Source organism: Mesitornis unicolor, unplaced genomic scaffold (genome assembly GCF_000695765.1).
Source record: "Mesitornis unicolor isolate BGI_N332 unplaced genomic scaffold, ASM69576v1 scaffold5294, whole genome shotgun sequence".
NCBI lineage: Eukaryota > Metazoa > Chordata > Aves > Mesitornithiformes > Mesitornithidae > Mesitornis > Mesitornis unicolor.
Window position 1 is genome coordinate 631 of NW_010180656.1, and position 23,139 is coordinate 23,769.

The window sequence follows — 23,139 nt, forward strand, 5'->3', positions numbered from 1 at the left end:
AAAGCAGAACTTGCACACCATCAGATCCCAAAACTACCTCAATTATACAACCTGAAAACCTTTAAATTGTGTGCCCAAATAGAAGAAGACTCCTCGTCTTTATTGTGGATGCACATGCACATATATTTATGTACGTAGACATTAAATCTATTCTTCATAATGACCCTGATTAAATAGCACTGTCCATACAGCTCACACGTTGTGAGTTTTTAGGGGCCCAGAAAATGTTGATTAATAACTAAAAACAGTTGGAGACAAAAAAGACGGTTGGAAATTGTCATTGCACCAATGCAGATGGTCACTAAAAATGCATCTTATACTCACCTACTGTTAGGGCATCAAATAACCGATGTATAGTGTCAATATCTCTGACAATCCCAGACTCCTGGATTCGCTTCACAAAATCGTCCAGTTGCATGTGTGTTTTTGGCAATTCAAAATTTTTCACGTGGTCATCTGTTTTCACAACTTCTCTTTGTTTTTCCATCACTCGACTTATCAGCTTCTTCAGCTCGGGTTTGCGGTCTGCTTGAGAACGCTCAGGAGGAGACAGGGTTTCCACTATTTTTCTTACAAGATCAGTAGGGAAAATTCTTAAGTCTGTTTTATCTAGGTTCTGAAAGTCAGAAAGTGCATTTAGTAGTTTTCCTTGCATCAAACTAATAAGTCCCCGGAGGTAGAAGTACCTTGCCAGCAACGCTGAGTTATCGGGTGGTAAAGTATTGATAGCTTTGCTGAGATGGTTGAAGAAGTCAGTATAGTAGGAGTGAACACACTGGGACATCAGAGGAAAGTGAATTTCTGGGATTTTGAACATACTGACTGATTTGGAGGGCATTTTCACAGCTAAAAAGAAAGAAAAAAGTACATTGATTAGTACAAGTGTGAGTATCTTCACAACCAGCAACACCACAAACAACAAAAAGCATCACGGCAACAAGCAATTAAATCACATGAAAGTCAAGTGAGATTACAGTTGTGCTAGGGACACAAATAGATTTCTAAATCCATTGTGCTTATTATCAGAATATTCCCTAATCTAATAATATTAATATTTTGACTTAATATAGGACTTAACTTTATAAAGGACTTGCTTTGTTAAAGATAGATATGTTTAAAGGCAGTAGAGAACTGGACATAAGGAGGGTAAGAACCCACTCGGGAAGCAATTTTACAATATCAGTCAGACTGTGTCTTCTGTGGTACAGCAAAATTTACAGTAGACCACAGACTGATTTAACATGCAAGAAGCAGCACAGACAGGTCCCAGCTCAAAATGACCCAGCTCATCATTTCTTTCCAGCATCTGACACTGTTTTTGTGAATATTATTCAGTGATGGCACCCAGAAAGACAACAGAAAAAACACCGTATTTATTCAACACTTTCTTCCCTTACCAACGCCCGTTTCTATTCTTCGAAGTGAGGAATTTCTAGTGGGGCCCTCTGGCAGCTTGATATCTTGCAGATTAGGCATACTGATCACCATACGTCTACTAATCATGTACTGGGGATTAAATCGCTTAGAAGCCATTTTCTCCATAGTCAGTCTTCTTGGGGTATGAAACATCAAGTTAAATCTGAGAAAAAATTTAAAAAATTATGTAACTAGTTTTAAAATTCAGTATACATACACATTAAAGTACTTGATTTTATTTTTTTCTGTATAATAGTATTAAATTACATTTATAGGACCAATTCACAGTTTCAACATCCATGGCTGGACATGCTCATATCACCCTTTTATAGCAATCTTAATAAGATGGCCTATCAATTTGTCATAATCCTATTCATTGATAACCTGATCTCATATCAACAGAGTCAACACGACTTTTATCACTGATCTCAACAGAAGATTCAAAACCAAAATAAGGAATAAGAGAACTTTACCTGTCCTCTTCAGACTGGGTACTCAGCTCGAGCCGAGCGAAAGCATCCATCTTTCTGTTCAGACGAGCTTTAAGAAAAGAGTGAAACATGTAGGTCTCTAAAACCTGTGAGACACAAACTGGTTAACTGTGGATCACTGCAAAATTACATCTTTATTAGCATGCTTTACTCATTTTTATTATCATTACATATGTAAAGCTGAGAACTTTCCATGTAGCAATCACAAAACCTGTTCCTGCCTGTATCCAGGTGCTGATAATATTGTCTATGGTTTGAAATAATAAGTCTGTGGCACTTTAAATTAACATTATGTCATCAAACTGACAAGACAAGCGAGTTATCTTTTCTCCAGGTAACCCCCAATATCATTCCCTGCTCAGGTACTTATGGGAGGGGGGTCCAACCAGAAAAAAATTCTAAAAGATCAAATTACTACTTTTAGGATAGAGGCCACCATTAAAAAGTCTTTACAAACTTACTAACAGAGAGACCGTTTATTTTTTAATGTAACTATGAAAAATTACTTTGATTATTGATCTATCCCAGAGGTTTGCCTAAAGTACCACTGTTAGGCTTGGAGTCTATCAGAGGACACACATAATATAATTTTTTAACTAAAATTTTTAGTTAGAAAATAAAACAAAACAAAAATTGATCAGACATCAGTGTATTCCTATGATGTTTTAAAAAAGTGAATGGTAAAGATTAATAGGTAATCTAGATACTCTGAAGTTAATGAAAATATTTCACCAACAAATAGGCAATTCTTATTCAAGATGCCTCTCATCAATCCATTTGCAACATGTCCTGTAAAATGGCATCTACAGAAGTATTAAGATTTTTGCTTTTCATTATTTCTCCAGTAGGTGGCGTATTTTGTTGGCAATTGTAAGTACAGGACATGACAAGGCGCAGAATTGAAAGGGCCCTTTCTAATGATTTTTGGAGTTAATATACTTTAGTTATCCCTAGTAACTACTCCATGCTGCGTCATCTTCTAAGATTTACTTGAAAGCAAACCTGCCACTATGTTATTTAGTATTTAAGTGAGTCAACTGCTCAAAGCTTGCCTTACATGTGCACATCTGAATTTTAAATGAATATTAAATTTCAACTCATAAAAATTGCCATTATTTTATTTATAGAATTAGAAACTGCTAATGACAATATTTGTTTCTATTCATTTGCAATCCTGGTCAGGATATTTCAGATTAATTTCTCTCCTGATGATGTATTAATAGGTTCTTTTTCATTATTTTGTTTGTTTGTGTTTAAGAATGTTTGCTAGTGTTGCAAGCTTTATCCAAACACTGTTTCCTATTTAGGATTCATCATTTTGTTATTTTTGAATTGTCAGATATTCTGCCCAGTTTGGCAACTACCGCTGAAGTAAAATGAGATACTTTTCTGATCATTTTCCTCATACACTGACATCTCCTTTAAATGGATGTTCAGAAACTTTTCTTCTCATATGTTTGAAGCAGGGAACAAAACAGGAAATGAAGAAAAGGTGTTATCAACCACAGCCTGTTGATGTTAATGAACAAATCTTTTGTAACTCCTCCACCTCTGGTGGGATGAGGAGGAGAAAATATAACAAAAGGCTCACGGGTTGAGACAAGGAGAGGGAGGGATCACTCACCAATTACGGTCATGGGCAAAAAAGAGACTGAACTTGGGGAAAATAAAACAACTTAATTTGTATTTGTTTAATTTGTCATCTCACCATGGGCTGCAGCAGAATCTCTGCTCTGGCACGCTTCCTCCTCCTCCTTTCTTCACCAACCTTGGTGGGAAGAAATGCACACCGCAGAAGGGACCCACACTACAGCAATTCATGAATAAGCTGCAGCCCACGGGAAGGACTCACATCAGAGATGTTTGTGGAGGGCTATCTCCTGCAGGAAGGATCCCATGCTGGAGAAGAGGAAGAGAGCAAGGAATGCTCCCTATCCCTGAAGAGGAAGGAGCAGCAGAAACAGCATGTGCCAGCAACGTGCCCTTGAAGCCAAGAAGGCCAACGCCATCCTGGGGTGTATCAGAAGGGGGGTGGTTGTAGGTCAGAGAGGTTCTCCTTCCCCTCTACTCTGCCCTGGTCAGACCACATCTGGAATATCGTGTTCAGTTCTGGGCCCCTCAGTTCAAGGACAGGGAATTGCTTGAAAGAGTCCAGTGCAGAGCCACAAAGATGATGGAGGGAGTGGAGCATCTCCCTTCTGAGGAGCGGCTGAGGGAGCTGGGTCTCTTTAGCTTGGAGAAGAGGAGACTGAGGGGTGACCTCATTACTGTTTATAAATTTGTAAAGGGCGAGTGTCAGGAGGAAGGAGCCAGGCTCTGCTCTGTGATGTCCAATGACAGGACAAGGGGCAATGGGAGCAAGATGGAGCATAGAAGGTTCAATCTGAACATGAGGAAAAACTTCTTTAGTGTAAGGGTGACAGAGCCCTGGCCCAGGCTGCCCAGAGAGGTTGTGGAGTCTCCTTCTCTGCAGTCATTCAAAACCCGCCTGGACGTGTTCCTGTGTGAGCTGGTCTGGGTGATCCTGCTCTGGCAGGGGTTGGACTGGATGAGCTTTCGAAGTCCCTTCCAACTCCTGATATTCTGCAATTATGTAAACTGACCAGAACCTCCATTCCCCATCCCCTTGTGCCATGCAGAGGGAGGAGGTAGAGAAATTGGGAGCAAAGCTGAGTCTGGGAAGAAGGGAGGGGCTGGGGGAAGATGCTGATTTTAAGATCTGGTTGTATTCTCATTATTCTACTTTGATTTGAGTGGTAAGACATTAAATAGTTTTTTTTTTCTCCTCCCACAGGATTTTGCCTGTGACCATAAGTGGTGACCATAAGTGGTGACCATAACCCCTCCCTTTCCTTGTCTCAACCCACAAGCCTTTTGTTATGTTTTCTCCTCCTCATCCCACCTGAGGGGGAAGTGACACAACACAGGCCCATGGCCTGGAGCCAAGCAGGCACTGTCAGCTCCATGCCCTGTTGCTCAGGCCGCAGATAAAGCAGGTACTTTGATTTGTGTCATTAGAGCTCCCTTCTGCTGCACTCACAGGCTTGCTGAAAACTCATGTCTACATATGGGCTTCAGTCCAAATGGTTTGGACAAGTGCCTGCACTTAAAATACAGTTTAGATGTAGCTTTACTGACCATCTGCCATAGGTTAATCTCACCCCCAAGGAATTACATTTCATTTGCTCTGGAATTACTTAGTACCTTGCTCTCTACTATTTTATCTGTTTACAGTAAGAAAGATAAATTTTGTAAAGCATTCTGTGAAAGTTGATGATTCAACAGCACCACATAGACCAAACAGAGACCATTTTTTAATATTTGGCATTAATCCTAAAATAGAGATAAATATGTTGTGATTATCTGTTATTAAACACCAAATTTACCTTTCTGTAAAATGGCTGGTCTCCGATTGCCCTTGTTTTCAGAAATTCTTCACTGTTAAACACTCTGTGTTCATAATTTAGATGGTCTTTAACCTCCCTGGAGAGAAAAATAAATAAATAGATAAATACACTTGGAGATTGGTAAGCAAGTTGCACTTTTGCAATAGCAGCAGCCCACTGGTACTACTAGAAATACGCTGCAGCATCAGAAAGCAAACTCAGTTTTAATGAATATCTCAGTTACTGAATCATATGAAAAGAATGCAAACTCTTATAAGAAGTAAGACAGGCTACCTGCTGCCACTGCCATTTGAAATCAGCAAATTCACTTAGAGTCTGTGGGATCAATTTTAATAAAATTTTAGTATTTAGAATCTATATATTTAAGTCATGAGTTAGGTTCCAATCGTAGAAATACATTTACATATACAATCCATTTGGAGCACAAAAAAATCAAATTATAAGTTATTTAAGCTAGATCTGTGCAAGTGGCTAAAATCAGGGCTCTTTTTATGACATCTTATTTCATCTACTCATGCTGGGTATTGAGAAACAAAGAATTCCCATGAAAATACATGAATGAAGAAAATGGTGAGCTAAAATTTGAATGGAAGCGCAAAAGAGAAATCTTGTACCCATGCACAGACCTGACAAAGGGTCTATACATGGCTTGTCTTTCACAGATGAGTCATAAATGCCCATTACCAGTTTATCAAGCCATATGGGTTCAGGAAAAAGATAGTTAGCAAAAGTACATAGTTCTATATAATTCTGCATAATTTAGCATTGTTTGCTGTAAACGTGGAACCTACACACACAAAAAATACTGAAGAGAGTAACAACAGGCAGCACAATTGCATCAGAGATTTACTTTCCTTCACTCCTGGACGCTGGCAGATAGAGCATTAGAAGACAGAAGAAACAAGGCTGAAAAAAAGAACAAAGAAAGAAAGTTTGAAGAAAAAGAGAAAGAAAGCAAGAGAAGAAACAACCTCTTTGCAAAAGATACTGTCTCTTAGAGAGCAAAGCATCTGCTCACTGTTTACAGTCAAGCATTTATTGCACTAAGGAGTTCAAGCTGTTAGCAGCAAAACACATTTCTTCTCATCTTTATCTGCAGCACATTGTTGCCAAACACTGAAATCCACCAAATCCCAAAGCAGTAGCACATCAGGTTGGAAATGCATTCATTTTGTACATCCAGCTGTGCTGGCTGTAACAGCTGTTCTATCCCTCCATACCCAGCAGCTATTGCCTCCCTGGAGGGCTCAGCCACGTATATGAACTCTCCCTAAGCTGATCTAACAAAACCGAGCAGGTTATTTGGAGCTGGTATTTGGACTACGAAAATTAACCCAGCTCCTTCTGATTCAAAGTGTTAGGGAGGATTCCTGTGAGCAATTTGGCAGCTGAACCAAAGGGGAGCACCATCTCCGGCAAGGAATAGCTGGGGATGGTTATCTGCGCAAGTATTTGCAGATCTCTGTCCCTATAATCAGATTATTTAGAAATACCAGGTAGGCAGTTTCATTTTCATGTCAAGTGTGTTAGTATCTATGTAAAAAGAAATGAAGCATATGCAAACCAGCCATCCATGTGCTTTTCTGTACAAATCACCTATCACACTTCCATTCTGTCCCCAAATACAACCAAGGAATAGCAGGATTTACAACTAGTACCCAAACTGATAAGATAAAGCAACTGTGAGAATCAACACATTATATTAGATTAAGAACAAGGAAAATTAGCATAGCTGGACCTTCTTCTAGTGAAAAGGCTCCCTAAACCTACTCTACATCATCATTAAAATATCGATTTCTTTTGCCAAGACAGTGTCCTTGAGCTTAAACAGCTCTTCTTCCTCCTCCTTTCTCATGTGGTTGAACTCTCCAGATACCTCAGCCATTCTCAGTAATTTTTCAGTTACCCAATACACCTCGAGGTGTTCTGAACTCCTGGTCCTGCTTTCAGCAATTCTACTCTGTCCCAGTTTGAATTGATTTTCCTCTAATAAGAGTGACAAAGACTGTGTCCAGTTACAAATTGAAATCCCTGCTGGGACTTAAGCTTTTCCTAATCAAGAAATATGAGGCCTGCACTCCTCTTCCTGGAATCTTCATATAAGCTCAAAATAAGCACAATTTTCTCTAAGATGTCCTAGCAACGTCTATGTACATACATTAATTACTGACATCCCAGCAGGCTAGCAGGCCCTCTTTCTCATATTCCCTCACAAAACTTAAGATACCTAGAGAATATCTAAATAAAGTAAGACAAAATAAAGCATATTTTCAATGACAGTGGAAGTGTCTTAACCAGTTCCATATGCTCTTATAATAAAAAACTACTATATCCACCCACCTGAAAATATTAACAATTAACTGCAAAGTCATTTGCTGAACTTCTGTATTCAGTTTCTGTTGCCAAGCCCTTCTACGTGTTTGGAGTTCACCAAGATCTGTGCTGGTTCGGAGGTGGCAGAGCTCTAGATCATAATGCAGCTGAAGACTCTCCACTCTAGACAGAGTAGAAAATTATCAGGTTACACCCTAACACCAACAATTTTTTTCATTCCTTTTAAAGAAAAGGTCATTTAGGCCTCACGCATCTTACAGCTCGAGAAAGTACAAGATTGATTTGCAAGTGTTGACAGGCCAACAAGATTCCTGGAAGTCCTGCTCATACACGTAAATCACAGTGCACTTGATCTTCTTTGTAAAGAACAGTAAAATTCAGAGAAGAATCCGTATCAGTTATAAAAAAGCACTCTAGGTGTTGCAAAATAATATGGTTGTGATTATGACTGATTAAAGTTAGCTGTATATTAAGTAATTGAAAATTTCAGTTTGCCCTTATCAAATATATTGTGTTTTATATGAATGAAACAATACAATAAATAATAAAATAAAAAACTTAGAAAGAGCATCAAATGTGATTTATGCACCAAGATAAACACAACTTCAACATCTTTTCACCTTTTTATGAAAGTTTCCGCTGCTTGCACTGGAACATCTGGAATTTCAGATTCCTCTCCAGCCAGTTTTGAGTGTGTAATATTTCCATTATCTATATTAATCAGAATTAAATCTTCAGCTTCCTTTTAACAAAAGAAAATAGAATGACTGTAAATATACTTATATTGTAAAAACATTTGCTCTTACTTTATGTACTTCTCAGACAACAAATTATTTCAGGAAGGAAATAAACCAGAAAGTGACAGATTTTATTCCCCAACTACAAGATTGTATGGGTAACTAAACAATTATATTCAAGAAAAATAAACATCATTTAATTCATAGATATTCATCTCAGTACATAAAAATTTAGTAACCTAATACGCTCTTCACATAGTATTAAATTAATACTGGATCTCTAAGCCTATCCCTGAAAAGCTATTCATTAAACACAACCAGTTACTGTTAACTAATATAAATATTTATCTGCTTCATTTTAACTCTGGATTTGTTGATTCTGAACATGCCTAGATGTACCACTTTCGCTTTGGCTTATAATCAGGTGGATTAATCTATATAAATTTACACAATTTTTCTGTGCTTGACTTTGAACACTCACAGAAACTCTATGTGACACCCCCAAAATAAAGTATATTCACATTAGCCCTCCGCTATGAAGGTGAGTTTTTCTTAAATCTTTTGGGGTAACCAAGATTAATGACACCCACTGAAAAAGGCCTAAATAAGGTTCTGAAAAAAGAAGACAAAAACGTAGTCAGAAAAATTGTAAGATTATATTATTTACACTGTTTTTACTTTCTTAACTCCACTCTGGGGAACAGCAGCATCCTTAGACTATTTTCAAGTGCATGCTCAATTCTTAACCCAGATGTCTGGAAAAGGCATCTAATTCATCGCACACAACTCCGAGCTTTAATATAAAATAATTATGAAAATAAAATTATAAAATAATCTCACCAATCTGAATGGAAAGTTTTCATACTATACAAACAACATATAAGTAGAATTTTTCCCCCCAAATGAAACCTGAACTCACAAAAATCATTATATTACCCTGCAAAGAATAGAAAGGTAATGAGATACAACAATAAGCTTTATCCCATGAGCCAGTGGTCACATCAGTAGGGTTCCACTGCTCTTAATTTCTTCATTTCTCACACACCTAAATAACAAAAGCAAGTTTCTGAATGCATCTGAAAGAAATAAGGGGACAAACGCACTGGAAGTGAACAGCAAGAGTGGTAAGTCTATAACATACCGTGCTAACTTCTTCAAAATGATCAATATGACATCCCATAAGAAAAGACGTTGGGGCCATTACGAAATCCAGCATGTGACGAGACAGAATAGGCACAAAAGTGTGTTGCCACTGAAGAGGATGAAGGTACAGCATAAAGCATTCAGCAACAAGTGTCAGCAGAGCCCAATCAGAAGAGAAGAAAACGATTCTCTGCTCGGTCAAAATGCAGGTCATAACCTGGGAAAAAACCCAAAATCATAAAAGTTAACCAAGAGTTGTAACTAGGACATACGACACATGCACAAATATTGCATCTGCTTGGGAAACTCGGCCTCACAACTTCTGTTGTTTTAATAGCTACCTTATATATTTATAAAGTGAAATAATGCCCACTTAAAGATTCTTACAAAGCCAAGAAGAAAACAGAAAAGGAGAGGAAAATTAAGTGACAGTGGAAGTCAGTGAGAGTTTTGTCACCAACGTCAATGATCTTGAGCAACGTAATTTTACTTCATAGGTGGCCTTTGACCAGGGAATTGCATCAGGAAACCTACAAAGGACACTCCAAGCCAAAATCATTATAAGATTCTAAGAAGCACTGAAAAAGTTTGCAAACAGCTTATTGCATTTTCTTGTCTTTCAACTGTTACTAATCCATCCTACAGGTCCCTTCCACATGAAAAAGGTTCTTATGAATCTTGTAGAAATGCAGGTACTGAGAATTCAAAATCAAATCTGTCAGTTGGCTTGACCATTTATATTTTAAAATATACTCTTAAGAAATTCAACACTTATTGCTAAACAACAGAAGAAATCCAATATGCCTTAATCTAATTCTAGTCTATAAATAATGAAATATTTTAATAAGAAGTATATTTTATTGTGCCATATGTCTAATACACAGAACTAACACTATTTTGAATTTCTGGGATTAATTTTTTGGTTGGGTTTTTTTGCTAACTAAACACCTTGATTTTTTTCAAACCACAAATTACCAGTACTGTCACTTTCTAATACATTTTAAAGTATCAGTTAGTTTTACCTGTAGCACCTGCTCTGGCTTGAAACACAGCAAGGGAAGGTGAAGATCCAAGTCAATAATTGGGCTGTCCGGATCCTCTCGTGAAGGAATTATTATTTGAAGTGGTTTCATATTAAATACCTGTAATAACAGATGTTTTCCATTTACTTCTTCATGAAACTATTCCCATACCACATTTAATTCAGAGTTTCAGTTCCAACTACAAAAGATTACCATTAACTGAAAGCAAGAAGACAGATATTTGCATACTTCAGAAAAATGAAACAGAAAGAAAGGGAAATGATAAAAGACGTAATAATTAGTTTGAAAGATTAACATGAACTTTGTCTCCTTTCAGTCTCATAGGCTGTGTAGCCAATAAAACCTTAAATATGTATCTTTCAATGTTTCAAATACTCCAGCTCAAATCTCTGGGGGTCAGATTCTGCACATGCTGTGTGTTTCAGCGCTTAGCAGCTCATTTAGCCATTCATTCAATTTTCCAGCTATGCTATTTTTTCCTCCACTCCTAAACCTTCATCCCAGGGTCAAGGAAAGCAGCTAAGGAGACATCCATGTCTGAAGCACTGCCTCCCTAGAAGCCATTTCAGTAAACAAAAGAGACAGTGGGGTGAAATCCCTGACTCAGCAAACATCCAGCTTGACTTGGGAATGGTTATAAAGAAGAAACACAGTCCACACATAGCAGTTTCTACACTGAATATAAATGTTCATGTGAGTTTCTCCTCTCAGTTAACTCCAATCCAAGCAGCAGCCAATCCAGAATATTTAATCCACTCACCAGAACATTTCATCCACCACAAACTCTTCTCAAGAGTCCCTCAGACACAAGAAAAGAACAAGTCCAGAGCTGTACGTGTTGTTCCAGCAACTGATCAGGCAGCATGTCTTGATATCAGACACAAGATAGGGAACTCCCATACTTGGCCAAGTGATAGTTACATGATTTACTGCAGTTTATATATGTGTATTCAAGGAGATAGCCATGGTTGAGGTGAAAGATAAACTTCCATTCTTATAGCGTAGTTACAGACTGGAGCACCCAGCCACTTGCAGTAGAGATTATGTGGGCTGCCCCTCTAGAACCCAAAATTAAGTTATGCTGTCCTCAGATCTACCCACATACCATGTCAGACAGAAAAAACTTGGCATGAGCCAAATTCTTCCCAGAAAATTATTAAAAATTAAACAGCATGACCAACTGGTATGGCAGTGCTCAAGCCTGCACCCTGGGCACAGTTATTTTATGCACTCATAATGCATACCCTTATTTTCACAGCACAGGTATTGAGATCAGTTTCACATCAGCAAGTACGACCTGACAGTGGAGAATGTCCCCCCAGTTTATAAAAAACATCTTAGTGCTTTATAAGATGTCAACGTTAATCACAAAATTCAGCATCAGTAATTACCAAGTGGAGTGGTCCTGGTGGCGGGCTGGGCACTAAGAATAATTTTGCTGTGAATTCTTTTATGTGCTCCTCAACATCTAAATCCTTGTAAGGTCGCAGTTGCACCAGCAAGCTGAAATTAAATCACAGAAAATTACTTATACATAGTAACATGCAAAGAGAAAAAAAGCCTTTCTGCTCATAACCTAGAACTAAAAAAAAATTATTAGGAGCAATGAAGCTATTATTCCAGCTAATTAATTTCTAATTTATTAGACACTTCAGTGGCTTTGTTTAATTTTAATGATGCTGCTGTGTCAGAAGCAGCTTTTTTTTACTTCCATGCATAAAGTATTGTTGTATCATATGTATCAGAGGATGCAGACAGCACCATGGGTCTCACGATAGCGAAGAAAAGCTAGAGGTGAGATGCAGCTAAAGGAAGTGTCTAATTGAGATACACAAAAAAAATAAGTCCCAAATCTTCAGAAAATCCAACATTTAAAGCCTGCAAATCTAAATATAAAGAAACTAGGAACTTAATATGGTTGTATTCTCCCTTGAGGTTCTATTTCAGTTTGCAGTTTTACTGGTTTCCTGCAGAAGAATATTTGCTCTTCAAGAAGGAAGGGGTCTAGACAGCAACTGAACAGGTCAAGAGATATATTAGAATCCAGGATATTATATTTGTGTATGCCATTTTTCCTGAACAAAAATATTCTGTCATAGATTAATGAGCTTTTAATTGGATTAATAAGACACTTAAGTTTACTAAATTCACATTTGGAAACTGCCCTGGCCTGAGCACTAGGCTGTCACACATATCCCCACAAAACCCACCAGCTATTCAGGGGTGCAGAGAAGGCAGGAGGCATGGGAATTTAAGAATTAGCAAAGTAAACCAGACATAGAGGCATCAATTTAAACAAATATACTGTCACACTTGGTAATGCCTTAGATGTGGCCTAACAGCATAGGTAGACCTGCCTTTATTTACTTTTTTTTTAGGCAAAAAGCCCGTATCAACACATCCAGTAAGTGTTACAATAGAAACAACCTGACCCTGATGCTGAAAAAGCAGCAGATGTACAGAAAGGGCGATAAGAGCTCACTGTGCCCATTAACACCACATAATAGCAACTGACAGCTCTGGCACTGCAAACGTCTGCTGAAATAAATGAAGTAATCTCTGAAACATTAAAGCGGAGAGCTAAGGAGTTTATGAACCTTCCATTACCTCTATTAACTGTCCACAGACAGATGTTTCAGAAAGCAAGAATAGGTCCTTTGTACTGCCTCAGTAGTACTTTGTACTGGGAGCTATTTGCACACTTCCACCTTTGAAGGCAGCTGAAAGGACTAACACACAGGTTGGAAAATTTCCTGTTTGAACGGAGCCTATTCATTCATCTAAGATGGGAGTTCATCCAGGAGGAGATTACAGCCAGGAATATTTCACTTTTCTTGTAACAGATTGAGGTAAAACTACCTGTGCAAAGCGCCAAAACCTCTCAATTTAAAACTGAACCTTTTCAAATACTGATGCAGAATAATGCAACAGCCGCAGTGTTGTGAAAGGCTCGTGATGCACATCTGCTTGCTTTGGAGAGAGGCAGACACACTCCAGTCAAATTGTTCCAGATTTGGAAGCACTGAACGCTAGCAATATGTTAATTAGTTATAAAATTAATTACACTGAATATGAAGACCTTTGTTTCAATGATGAAAGTTTGCAAGTTCCCCTTGTAGATCAAAGCACCTACGTAGATTTATAGTTTGATGTTGCCTTTGTATCTCAGTTTGGACTCAGTTGTGATTTCTACTATACGTTGCCGTCTGAAAAAATTTAGGAACTCAGGTTTTATCTGGTAATGCTTACAATGATAAAATACCTTTGAGGACTTCTGAATGAAAAGAAGTACCCACCCCACCTATAAGCAATCCTGTGCACTGCAGGTCCTGGAGAAAATGAGCTACACACAGCAGAATTCTGGAGGAAAATAAAATCTTTTGCTGCTAAAAGGTCCTGAATGGAAGCTGAACTGCTTTAGATGCCACTTCAATATCAGACCATCATTAAATAGGTGGTCTGAGGTACTCCAGCAAGTGTTTTCAAATCCCCAGATTCGCAGAATGATTCATCAGTTGAAGCATCCTGCAAAATACCACTGAAGCATACCAAGGATACAAGTGCACTGTTGAACCCGTTATTATTTGTTAAGTACATGAGGCACTACTGCTTGAGTACACTCGGTCAACTAAAACATTTAATTAGATTTTTAACCCATTAAAGCAAAGATTACAGCTAAGGCATCCAAAATGAGAGTAACTGCCTTTCTGGTTTACAGGAAAATAACGTCAATGTTTCATAACGTTACAAAAAGCTGAAACATCGCCAGCTGTACAGGGCACTACACTCAAAATGCATCATTGAGGTCTTTAACTGCTTACATTCCATTCAGAGCAGTCCCACATCCCAGCCATATGGAAAAGTTTCAGTAACAAAATCAAAATAAGGAAAAACAGTGCCTCTCCAACCCTTCCTTTCCTCCCACACAAGTATACTCTGGCACAGTGAAATACTTTTGCTAACAACAAAACAGAAACAAAAGGGCAGATATTCTGCAATTATCTATCAAATAGTATCCCGGAAAATATGATTATGAATTTTTTAAAAAAATACAGAGGAAAATATAATGGAAAGTTGATCAGTTGAGTTTCCAGTACAGTGGGAAATGCCAGCACCAAAGGCAGCTTTGTCACCTGGATTCCCCCTCTCCTGCCAAGTTACACACATTTGCACCTTACATCGAGATGCAACAGCAAAAAGGAGAGAGAAGAGCTGTGCAACTGTCTAACAAATACCCCTGTTAAATGACCAGGACAACCACAGTACTAATGTGGAAGGTTATTGTCCTCTTAAACTCCCCTATAACTATTCATATATTAACAAATCACTTAAAGCTTAGATGGTAGGTTATTGATAAATCTGAACTCCCCTTAGAAACCACTACAGACTCAGCTTAAAGGGAAAAGCCATCCATAATACTTAGCTTGGATGTTAATAGGTGCAAAAACCTACTATATATGATCAAGGTAAAAACATTTAATTATCATGTTTAAAATACCCACCCAGAGGCAGAAGTTTGCATCACTAGGGAGTTAACTGCACCTGGTTCCTGTCTGCTCTAAACAATACACAGGAACTAGAAATATTTTTGTAACCTCTGGAATTTTCCATGGTTTTCCTGAACATTTCACCACCTCTCCCTTACTGGACTGCTTAAAAATCCACTTGCAAATTAACTGCTTCTTCCAGCTCAGAGATGTCTCACTTCAGAGATTAGTCATTTATGAATATACTATATAAAACATTGAAATCACAGAGCAGAGGTAGCATGAACAGCATCAGTGGTGTCTGCTCATGCTTAAGGGCTGCCAAAGTGACTCATTTCTGATATTACAGCTTTTTTGGAGGCAGCATCTGAACAGCCCAAGGGCCAGGCAATGCTTTCTTTCTCCAAGGCTCTCTTCATCTAAACCAGGGAAAGCCAGTCAAGGTACCAACCAGCAATTTAACAATAAAGCAACATAAAACCTCAAAATAATTTAAATAACTAAATAACAAGACAGACCCATGTTCACTTATCTTTTAACTCATCTGCACTGCTGAGTATTTGAGTGTTTCTAACCAGTGAAGTACTCTGTATCCTAATATTTTCCCTCCTAGTGCTAAGACAGCCAAGTAACCACGGTGGTCCCTCAAGTGACTGGGATTATTTAGTTAAAGTGTCATTAACTGCTTATTAGTACATATATTAATGCTCTTATGACATTTGTTGCATTATAAAGTTTTTTGTGCTTTCCAAGTGATTTTCACCAGCATGGCAAACTATAGTTAAACCTCTTCCAAAAAACCCAAATTCTCTGAGAAATCTGTTCCCTGCAAATGAGTATTTTCTAGACTTACCAAAAACCTGAAAGAAAAAAAAGACAACATCATAACTAATTTCCTCGATATTTAAAAGCTGTGCTTACTGTCTAGGTAACATTCACATTGCATTTCTTCTTTTCCTCTCCCACACATCTCACACTGCTATAACTTAAAATGAATGCCTGTTTTAGCGTTATGCAGCAATCCTGAGCACATCATGCAAATTCACCTATTAAAAACCTGCACAGTTATTTCCAGGAGAAACACACAGGAGAGCAAGTCTTACCAAGAGAGACAATCCTTGAGGGCATTAAAATATGGGTATCTGGATATAACACAGATAGCAAATGGCACAAAACAGACGGGCATCTTCCCGGTCTGTGCAGATTCCCAGTGGGCCTGTCCATTCGAGGAAATACAGCCATCCTGCAAGAAAACTACAGATTAATGTGTTTATGTTAATCATGAATTCATGGCTGATATTTTCCTGAGAACCCTAGAGATATGAAACCCAATTCCCTCTAAATTTCAAGGGGATTTGGATGTCTATCTCCCTTAAGCTCTTCAGAAAAATGTCAGCCTACAAGACTTAGACATATATATCAATAAGAATTTCAGCACAAAAGATACTTAGAAACAACACAAGGTATAATCTTGACAAAATAAAATGTCCAAGGGACAAAGTCTGCTCCTAAATATTCAGAACTCCTAATCAAAATCTGTAAGCTTTTCCTAATGCAATGCTGTTTCAATGTACTTAATCTACAATGGCAACATGATGCATAATTTGTTCTATATTACTACTAACATAAAAACATATCTGTTAACTAATTTCATAAATTAAACCTGACATTATCCTTAAAGTGTTTTAGGTTCTTTTGTACCTTTTAATATGTTTTAATAAAAGCATGAGTTAAATAACATACTTGCATAGGCTGGTAGTACTGTGCAACAACACCGTATGTTCTGTTACCACAGACATCTGTGAAGACCAGGAAATGAATGTGGTCCTCTTTTGATTCAGAAGTTGCATAAAGTCCTCCTGCAATGAAAGCAGAAACGTTTTTTTAAACTACATATTTAACTACAGTTGCTTGAAAAGCGGCTCATGACAAATACTGCACATTTCCACTTAATTTCAAGAGAAATGTCTCATTTTAAGGGATTAAAATGCACATGTACAGTCCATTTGATCTAAGGGCTGTTACAAAGGCTGTAAGCTGCGCATTACTGAAAAAGCAGAAATATTATGTAATTATTCTGCATTTTAAGTGGCAAAATACAATAGATGGGTTTTGTTGGCTTTTTTTCTTCTTCTTCTTTCAAAAAACCCATCTTAGATTAAATGGACTTTCAGTTTCCCTTTCTTGCAGATGTTGCAGCTACTACTGCCAACAGATCTGTTTCACACAACATAGCCACACAGGCTCAGGGCACCCCATGCAGGTACCAGCTGCTTCCATCACTGACCTTCTCACATGCAGACACATTTTTTTATACTGTGAAATACAGAGTTGACCATAAAAACAAAGATAAAAGGCTGCACTATGGGTCAATAAATACATATTAGAACAGTTTTCATTAAGAAGTGTGAACTCTAGCATACCTGGGAAGCATAGCTGTGGCAAACCGATAAGATCAATGTCCTTTGGAACTGTAATATCTTCAGTGTCAGGTGCTTTCTGCTCCCCATTGAGGCTCTTGACATTTTCAATCTTCGGTCTCTCTTTCTTCTTTCGGAAGGACCGGCGTTTACTTTTATTCAAGTTATTACCAATTGTATTGGTCACCTGAATATCATCTCTGCTGATAAATGGAGGCACAAATACAGAGAGAACTTCTGGATCAAGGGGAGGAAGGCTTTTCAGTTTTCTTTGAGTACCCTATAAAAGCAAAAAAACAACCACTAAGTCGAGATTCATCCTGCTAGTTTTTTTAAACAATTTTTAGCCCTGTTTTGTCTCTACTCCTAGAACTGTGGGTTTAGAATACATTCTTTTCTTCTTCCTAAATAATTCATTTTTTCCTTCTAATTTCTTGCTTTACATATGTTAGTGCAAGGGGAATACTGTGGACATTTTCAGTAGGCAAAGAATCATTCTTCATGATTCAAAGTGCACTACATCACCATTATGCCTTTGGCATACGAAAACTAACAAATATCAAATATGATATTTCCTCCTTTGAAGTGTTAGGATTAAGCATAAGCTGTACTTAAAACACACAGTCAGTAAGAGAAAGCAGGCAACACATATATGAAAACAAAAAAGGACATCTGAACTCTCTAGATAAGTCATTCTTCAATTTTAGGAAAAGCTACATTTTATCTTAGAATAACTGCTACAGAAAAAAAATGAACAAAAAAGAAAGAAAAAAAGGAAAAAACCACAAAACCACACAAGCTTTCACAAGACAACTTTTAACTTTATAAGGCAATTAAGAAAATACAATTAAGAATTACAATCACTGTTAAAATAAACACGATTTTAAGACACTGTAAAACATGAAGTCATGAAAATTTCTCCATATACTGATGACTAAGTGGAACAGGCATCCCAAGAGCATGTATAAAATTACAACATTTTTAGTAGGCAGCACTGAAAGCCCTTGCTGCCCTGCTATGAAAAACCTATGAAAGAAGTGATCAGAAGAAGAGATTTCCCATACTTGGGAGCACTTTTTGTATTCTTAACCATGTAGTAGAGCTGCATTTTCAATTACTTTACTGCAATTTGAATTCTTCCTGTAAGGTCAAAACAGCAAGTAAAAGCTTTAGGTCAACGGATATTTGGAAACAGGAAAGGCGAGCCCCACTGTGGCTAAAAAGCCGTTTCGTTTTCAACCTTTTGCTATCTGCTTCAAAAACGGATGAGGCACACATGCAGCTTTTACCTTCAGACATGAGGTATTGGTATTACTTGTATTTAAGATATTCCTTGAGAACCAGTGCTGGCCTCTTTCATCATTTCCCTACTTTTAAAAGCAGCTATAACGTGCAAAGCCCCATTGCTTCACTGAAGCCAATCTTTCACCGCCCAAGTTTTGGGACAGAAAGTCTCATCTTATTTGTCCTAGGAGATGGGTCCAGTAATCTTCCTCACATTTGAGCATGACAGGAAAATTGAGAAGGAATACTTATCTTCATTATATATTAGTTATTGTATCTTAAGCTTCGCCATATTCTATAATAGAATACTTGGAAGAAGTAATAAGAAGTTAAAAAACCCTTTTAATGAACACACAGAGTCTGAACTAGAAAGAAATTACAGTGGAAAAGGTAAAAGTTCAGATTAGTATCCACTGGGAAAATCAAAATATAGCAATGATTTTTAAAAGCACATTACAGATTTGTGTACTGAATGCCATATCCTGTCATGCTAAAAACTTCAAGTGTCACTTTCCTTCCTTAGCTGGCAGCTGACATGCATTTCAAGAGAAAAAAAAATGGAAATGCAGATAAATCCAACATGATCACTCTCAAAATAAGATGCAGCTAAACATTTCAGAAGGAAATGAAGAATTAAGGCTCTGCCATGAGGCTGTTATGCAAGAAAAAACACAGACCTACTCAAACAGTAGCAACCTTAACTTGGCAGATTAGCCCTGCAGAGGTTTTTGGACAAAAGTTGCTTTGACAGGGCAATCCCTGACTTACATTGAAGGCATCTCTGTGCTACACAGTGCTGGATGACAGCCAGCAATTTAAAAGCCTCACAGTGTAACAGCTTCTAAAATGGCAGGTCCTTGATGTCTTGAACTACAACAGAGGCATTAAAGATCACTTTTTTTTCTCCACAAAACAGCACTGTCAGCATTGTCACTGACCCAGTGACTCAGTCATCAGCATGCAAGTCAGCTCATATTAACATCTACGGCCGAAGTCTTATTTTCTTACCCTTTCAGTTCAGGGATAGTGAATATGCAGCAACAGAACAATATGCACTTGTTTCTACTACTCTTTGAACATTTTCTGTTCTCTGCTTCTACTGTTACTTCTTAATTTTGAAACGCGTCTCTCCTTTCGCTTTTTACTATCAAATGTCCTTGCATCATACATAGCTCTGTACAAACACTAACGCCTTTTCTTTCCTGCAATTCTGCAAGATGCCAGAAGTCAGGGATTTTATTCCATTTCCATTTACTTATTATGTTCCTGTAACAACAGTGCCATATATGACATGGATAAGAGACAGACTTTTTTATGACTGCACTATTTCAGACATAAAAAAGTAGTGTTTTGAAACCACAGATGGTGGAGTGTGATCTCAACTACTTGGTGTTTCCTTGATCTCATTCTCCTCTTCCCATCACTGAAGAAGTTAATTTTATTTTGCATGTCATGTCAGGGGGCTGGAGCACCTCTTCTATGGTGACAGGCTGAGAGATTTGGGGTTGTTCAGCCTGTAGAAAAGGCAGCTCCAGGGAGACCTTGTAGCAGACTTTCAGTACCTGAAGAGGGCCTACAGGGAAGATAGGGAAGACTCTGTCAGGGAGTGTAGTGATAGGATGAGGGGTAACTGTTTTAAACTGAAAGAGGGTAGATTTGGATTAGATATTAGGAAGAAATTCTTCCCTGTGAGGGTGGTGAGACACTGGCACAGGTTGCCCAGGGAAGCTGTTGATGCCCCCTCCCTGGAAGTGTCGAAGGCCAGGCTGGATGGAGCTTTGAGCAGCCTGGGCTGGTGGGAGGTGTCCCTGCCCATGGCAGGGGTTGGACTGGGAGAGCTTTAAGGTCTCTTCCAACCCTTCCAACCATTCTGTGATTCTATGAAAAAACTAGCTTCTTTAAGGAATAATTGGGCAGGACAAAGTATGAAGCCTTAAGAAAATAAGCTGAAAGCGACATCTGGATGTTCTAGTGCAACTCTTTGTTCAAAGCAATGATAAGTTTGAAGGCAGATCAGGATGCTCTAGGTCTCGTCCAGCCAAGTCTCAGAAATCCCTCAGGAAGGTGATTTTTTCACCCCCCTTGTGCACCAGCCCTCATATAGCTTAGCTTCTTCTGGTCTCGGCCCCACTTGTCAGCAGTTCTTGAGTATCAAGATACTCAAATGTGAGGCAGTATTCCAGATGTGACCTGAAGAGTGCTGAGTAATAACAACAACAACAATAATCCCTTCTCTTTGGCACTGAGCTATGGTCCTGATGATGCAGGCCATTATGCAGTTACTTTTCACTGCCACAGGTGCACACTGCTGACTCACACTCAACTTGATCACATCTCATTTCTTTCTTGACACCCAGGGGGGCATGACAGAAGAATGAAAAAATTGATTTAGTGGTTATGTCTGCATCAGCGTGGCCAGAGAGTGCAAGGCTGACACTGTAAGAGACAAGATCTGTACCACTTACTGCAGTAGGCAAATACAGAACCTCACGATGGAGCCGATAGGAAGATCTGAGACATCTCATAGACAGCTTACACATCACACTTGCCATATCAAAACCCAGCTTTACAGCTGAAGTGTTACCGAAGATGCTCATTCTTACAAAATACACACTTCCAACACTAAAAAAGTCTTCTCTATCTGAAAATAGCAGCCTTTGATCTATTCAAATTGAAAAGTGATTATTATCTTGGCAATAAGGACAACTGATGAATGACAGCCCAGAAACTTCAGTTCCATGAACTTCAGTATCTTTGTTCCTGGAATCCCCATCGACAACAGGTCAGTCATATAAGACTTTTCTTTCTTTGGGAGTAGTTTATATCATGTTCCCACTGACTTCTTTGACTTTACTACTCTATACTACAATAAAGTTAAGAATACACAAGCACACTTTCAAGAGCAAGATCTGAAGCACTGTCAAGATTTTTACCCTGTTGTTTCATCTGTAAATATCATCAGAGGTCCACTACTTTCCACTGAAATGTTCTTATTTTCTGCCAATAAGGTCTCTTCTTTCTACATTAAAGGAAATTAGACACAAAATATATTCCATCATTTCCTCATGTAGATAGTGCTGCAGAAGAAGAAGGAAGTGGAGTAAATCTATAAACATGCCCTAAGGCAGTGATTGAAATCCCTGTGATGTAACAGCTTGCAGGGACATGACTATAGTTAATATTGACAAGTGTAGAGACTACTTTCCTTTCTAACACTCCATTTTATACCTTGAGGAAAGAAACAATTCAAAATCTGTAGTGCAATTGGAATACAGGAATGGCTCCTAAGTTTTGTAACAAATTTTGTTATTTGTTGTTCTACGGGGTTTTGGAAGCAATGAGATCAAACTGAGCTGACTGGAATGAAAAAGAAATTCCCCTTCTTTTGGTTTACTTCTCACACAGATGCCAAAACAACACCTCCACACCAATTTTAAAAGTCTGGCGGTTACATTTATAGCACAACTACTTCCTCAACTTGAATATACACATGAATGAGGTCCTGGAATTTGCACCTCTGTGTAGCTGATAACGCTTAAGAAGCTGACATCAGCAAAAGCCGTCGCCTGAGCGAGTGAGGAGCAACAAGTTTAACAAAGGCTTCTTTATCTAATGCTATTAGACCGCGCAATCAAATTCAAGTTCAAGCAAGACAACCACGAGCCCTGGGAGCAGCTTGGCTTTGCAGCACGTGCGGGCACCACAGCTACTCGCGCAGCGCGGCCGCTCGCAGGTACCCAACAAAACCATCGGTGTGTCTGAACAAAGCAAAATCTGGAAAAGGACTTTTAATTGTTAACTCACATGTGAAGTGGCTATAGTCATAAACAAATTATAAACCACATATTCAAAGCAGAAACCTACCCAGCAACTTCTGCCTTATCTGAATTGCTCAGCTTGTGCCAAATTCGGAGCACTAAGCTCACAGGGATTTAGACCTCCTGTTGTCCTAAGGTTAAAGTTACCAAGATTTATTCCCCTACCTTTTATCTTCAACAGAGGATGGGAAATGTGATCTCATCCAGTGAAGGACATGCATTGTTCAATCATTTTGTTGTTCCTGCTTATATAAAGCTACACTGCGTTCCTCGGCTAAACTCAGATTTTTGCAAAAGTGTAATTACTTAACGCTGCTACCAAATTATCCTCACTTTGTTGATGATCTCCTGTCAAAACAAGTTTTCTTTAAAGTATTTCTGCTCTACCCGCTGATAACAGTAAGGCAACTCCATAGTTTCACTTAAGTCCGTACAAGAGGACAGGCCTGGCCAGGGAGAAGCTGACCCGGGTCAGACTCCGAGCAGAAAACCGCGCTGACAGAAGCTGCCCCACAGAGCAACGGGGGCACCGCCGAGCCCGCCCACCCCGCGCTCCCTT

General features: G+C 38.5%; 1 protein-coding gene across 1 annotated transcript in view; it reads right to left on the reverse strand.

The window, feature by feature from the left end:
• Positions 1-324: 324 nt before the first annotated feature.
• The window catches only part of LOC104539570 (DENN domain-containing protein 3-like), a gene marked incomplete at its 3' end in the record, with an annotated part of 22,912 nt that continues 97 nt past the window's right edge, over positions 325-23,139 (reverse strand). Inside the window, exons 2-14 of the mRNA XM_010183139.1 lie at positions 18,597-18,618; positions 17,482-17,758; positions 16,802-16,917; positions 16,162-16,301; positions 11,963-12,074; positions 10,551-10,670; positions 9,527-9,745; positions 8,269-8,390; positions 7,655-7,810; positions 5,294-5,390; positions 1,890-1,993; positions 1,398-1,579; positions 325-846 (exon numbers count right to left, since the gene is read on the reverse strand). Coding sequence (XP_010181441.1) covers positions 325-846; positions 1,398-1,579; positions 1,890-1,993; positions 5,294-5,390; positions 7,655-7,810; positions 8,269-8,390; positions 9,527-9,745; positions 10,551-10,670; positions 11,963-12,074; positions 16,162-16,301; positions 16,802-16,917; positions 17,482-17,758; positions 18,597-18,618 — 2,189 coding nt within the window. The remainder of the gene's footprint in view (positions 847-1,397; positions 1,580-1,889; positions 1,994-5,293; positions 5,391-7,654; positions 7,811-8,268; positions 8,391-9,526; positions 9,746-10,550; positions 10,671-11,962; positions 12,075-16,161; positions 16,302-16,801; positions 16,918-17,481; positions 17,759-18,596; positions 18,619-23,139) is intronic.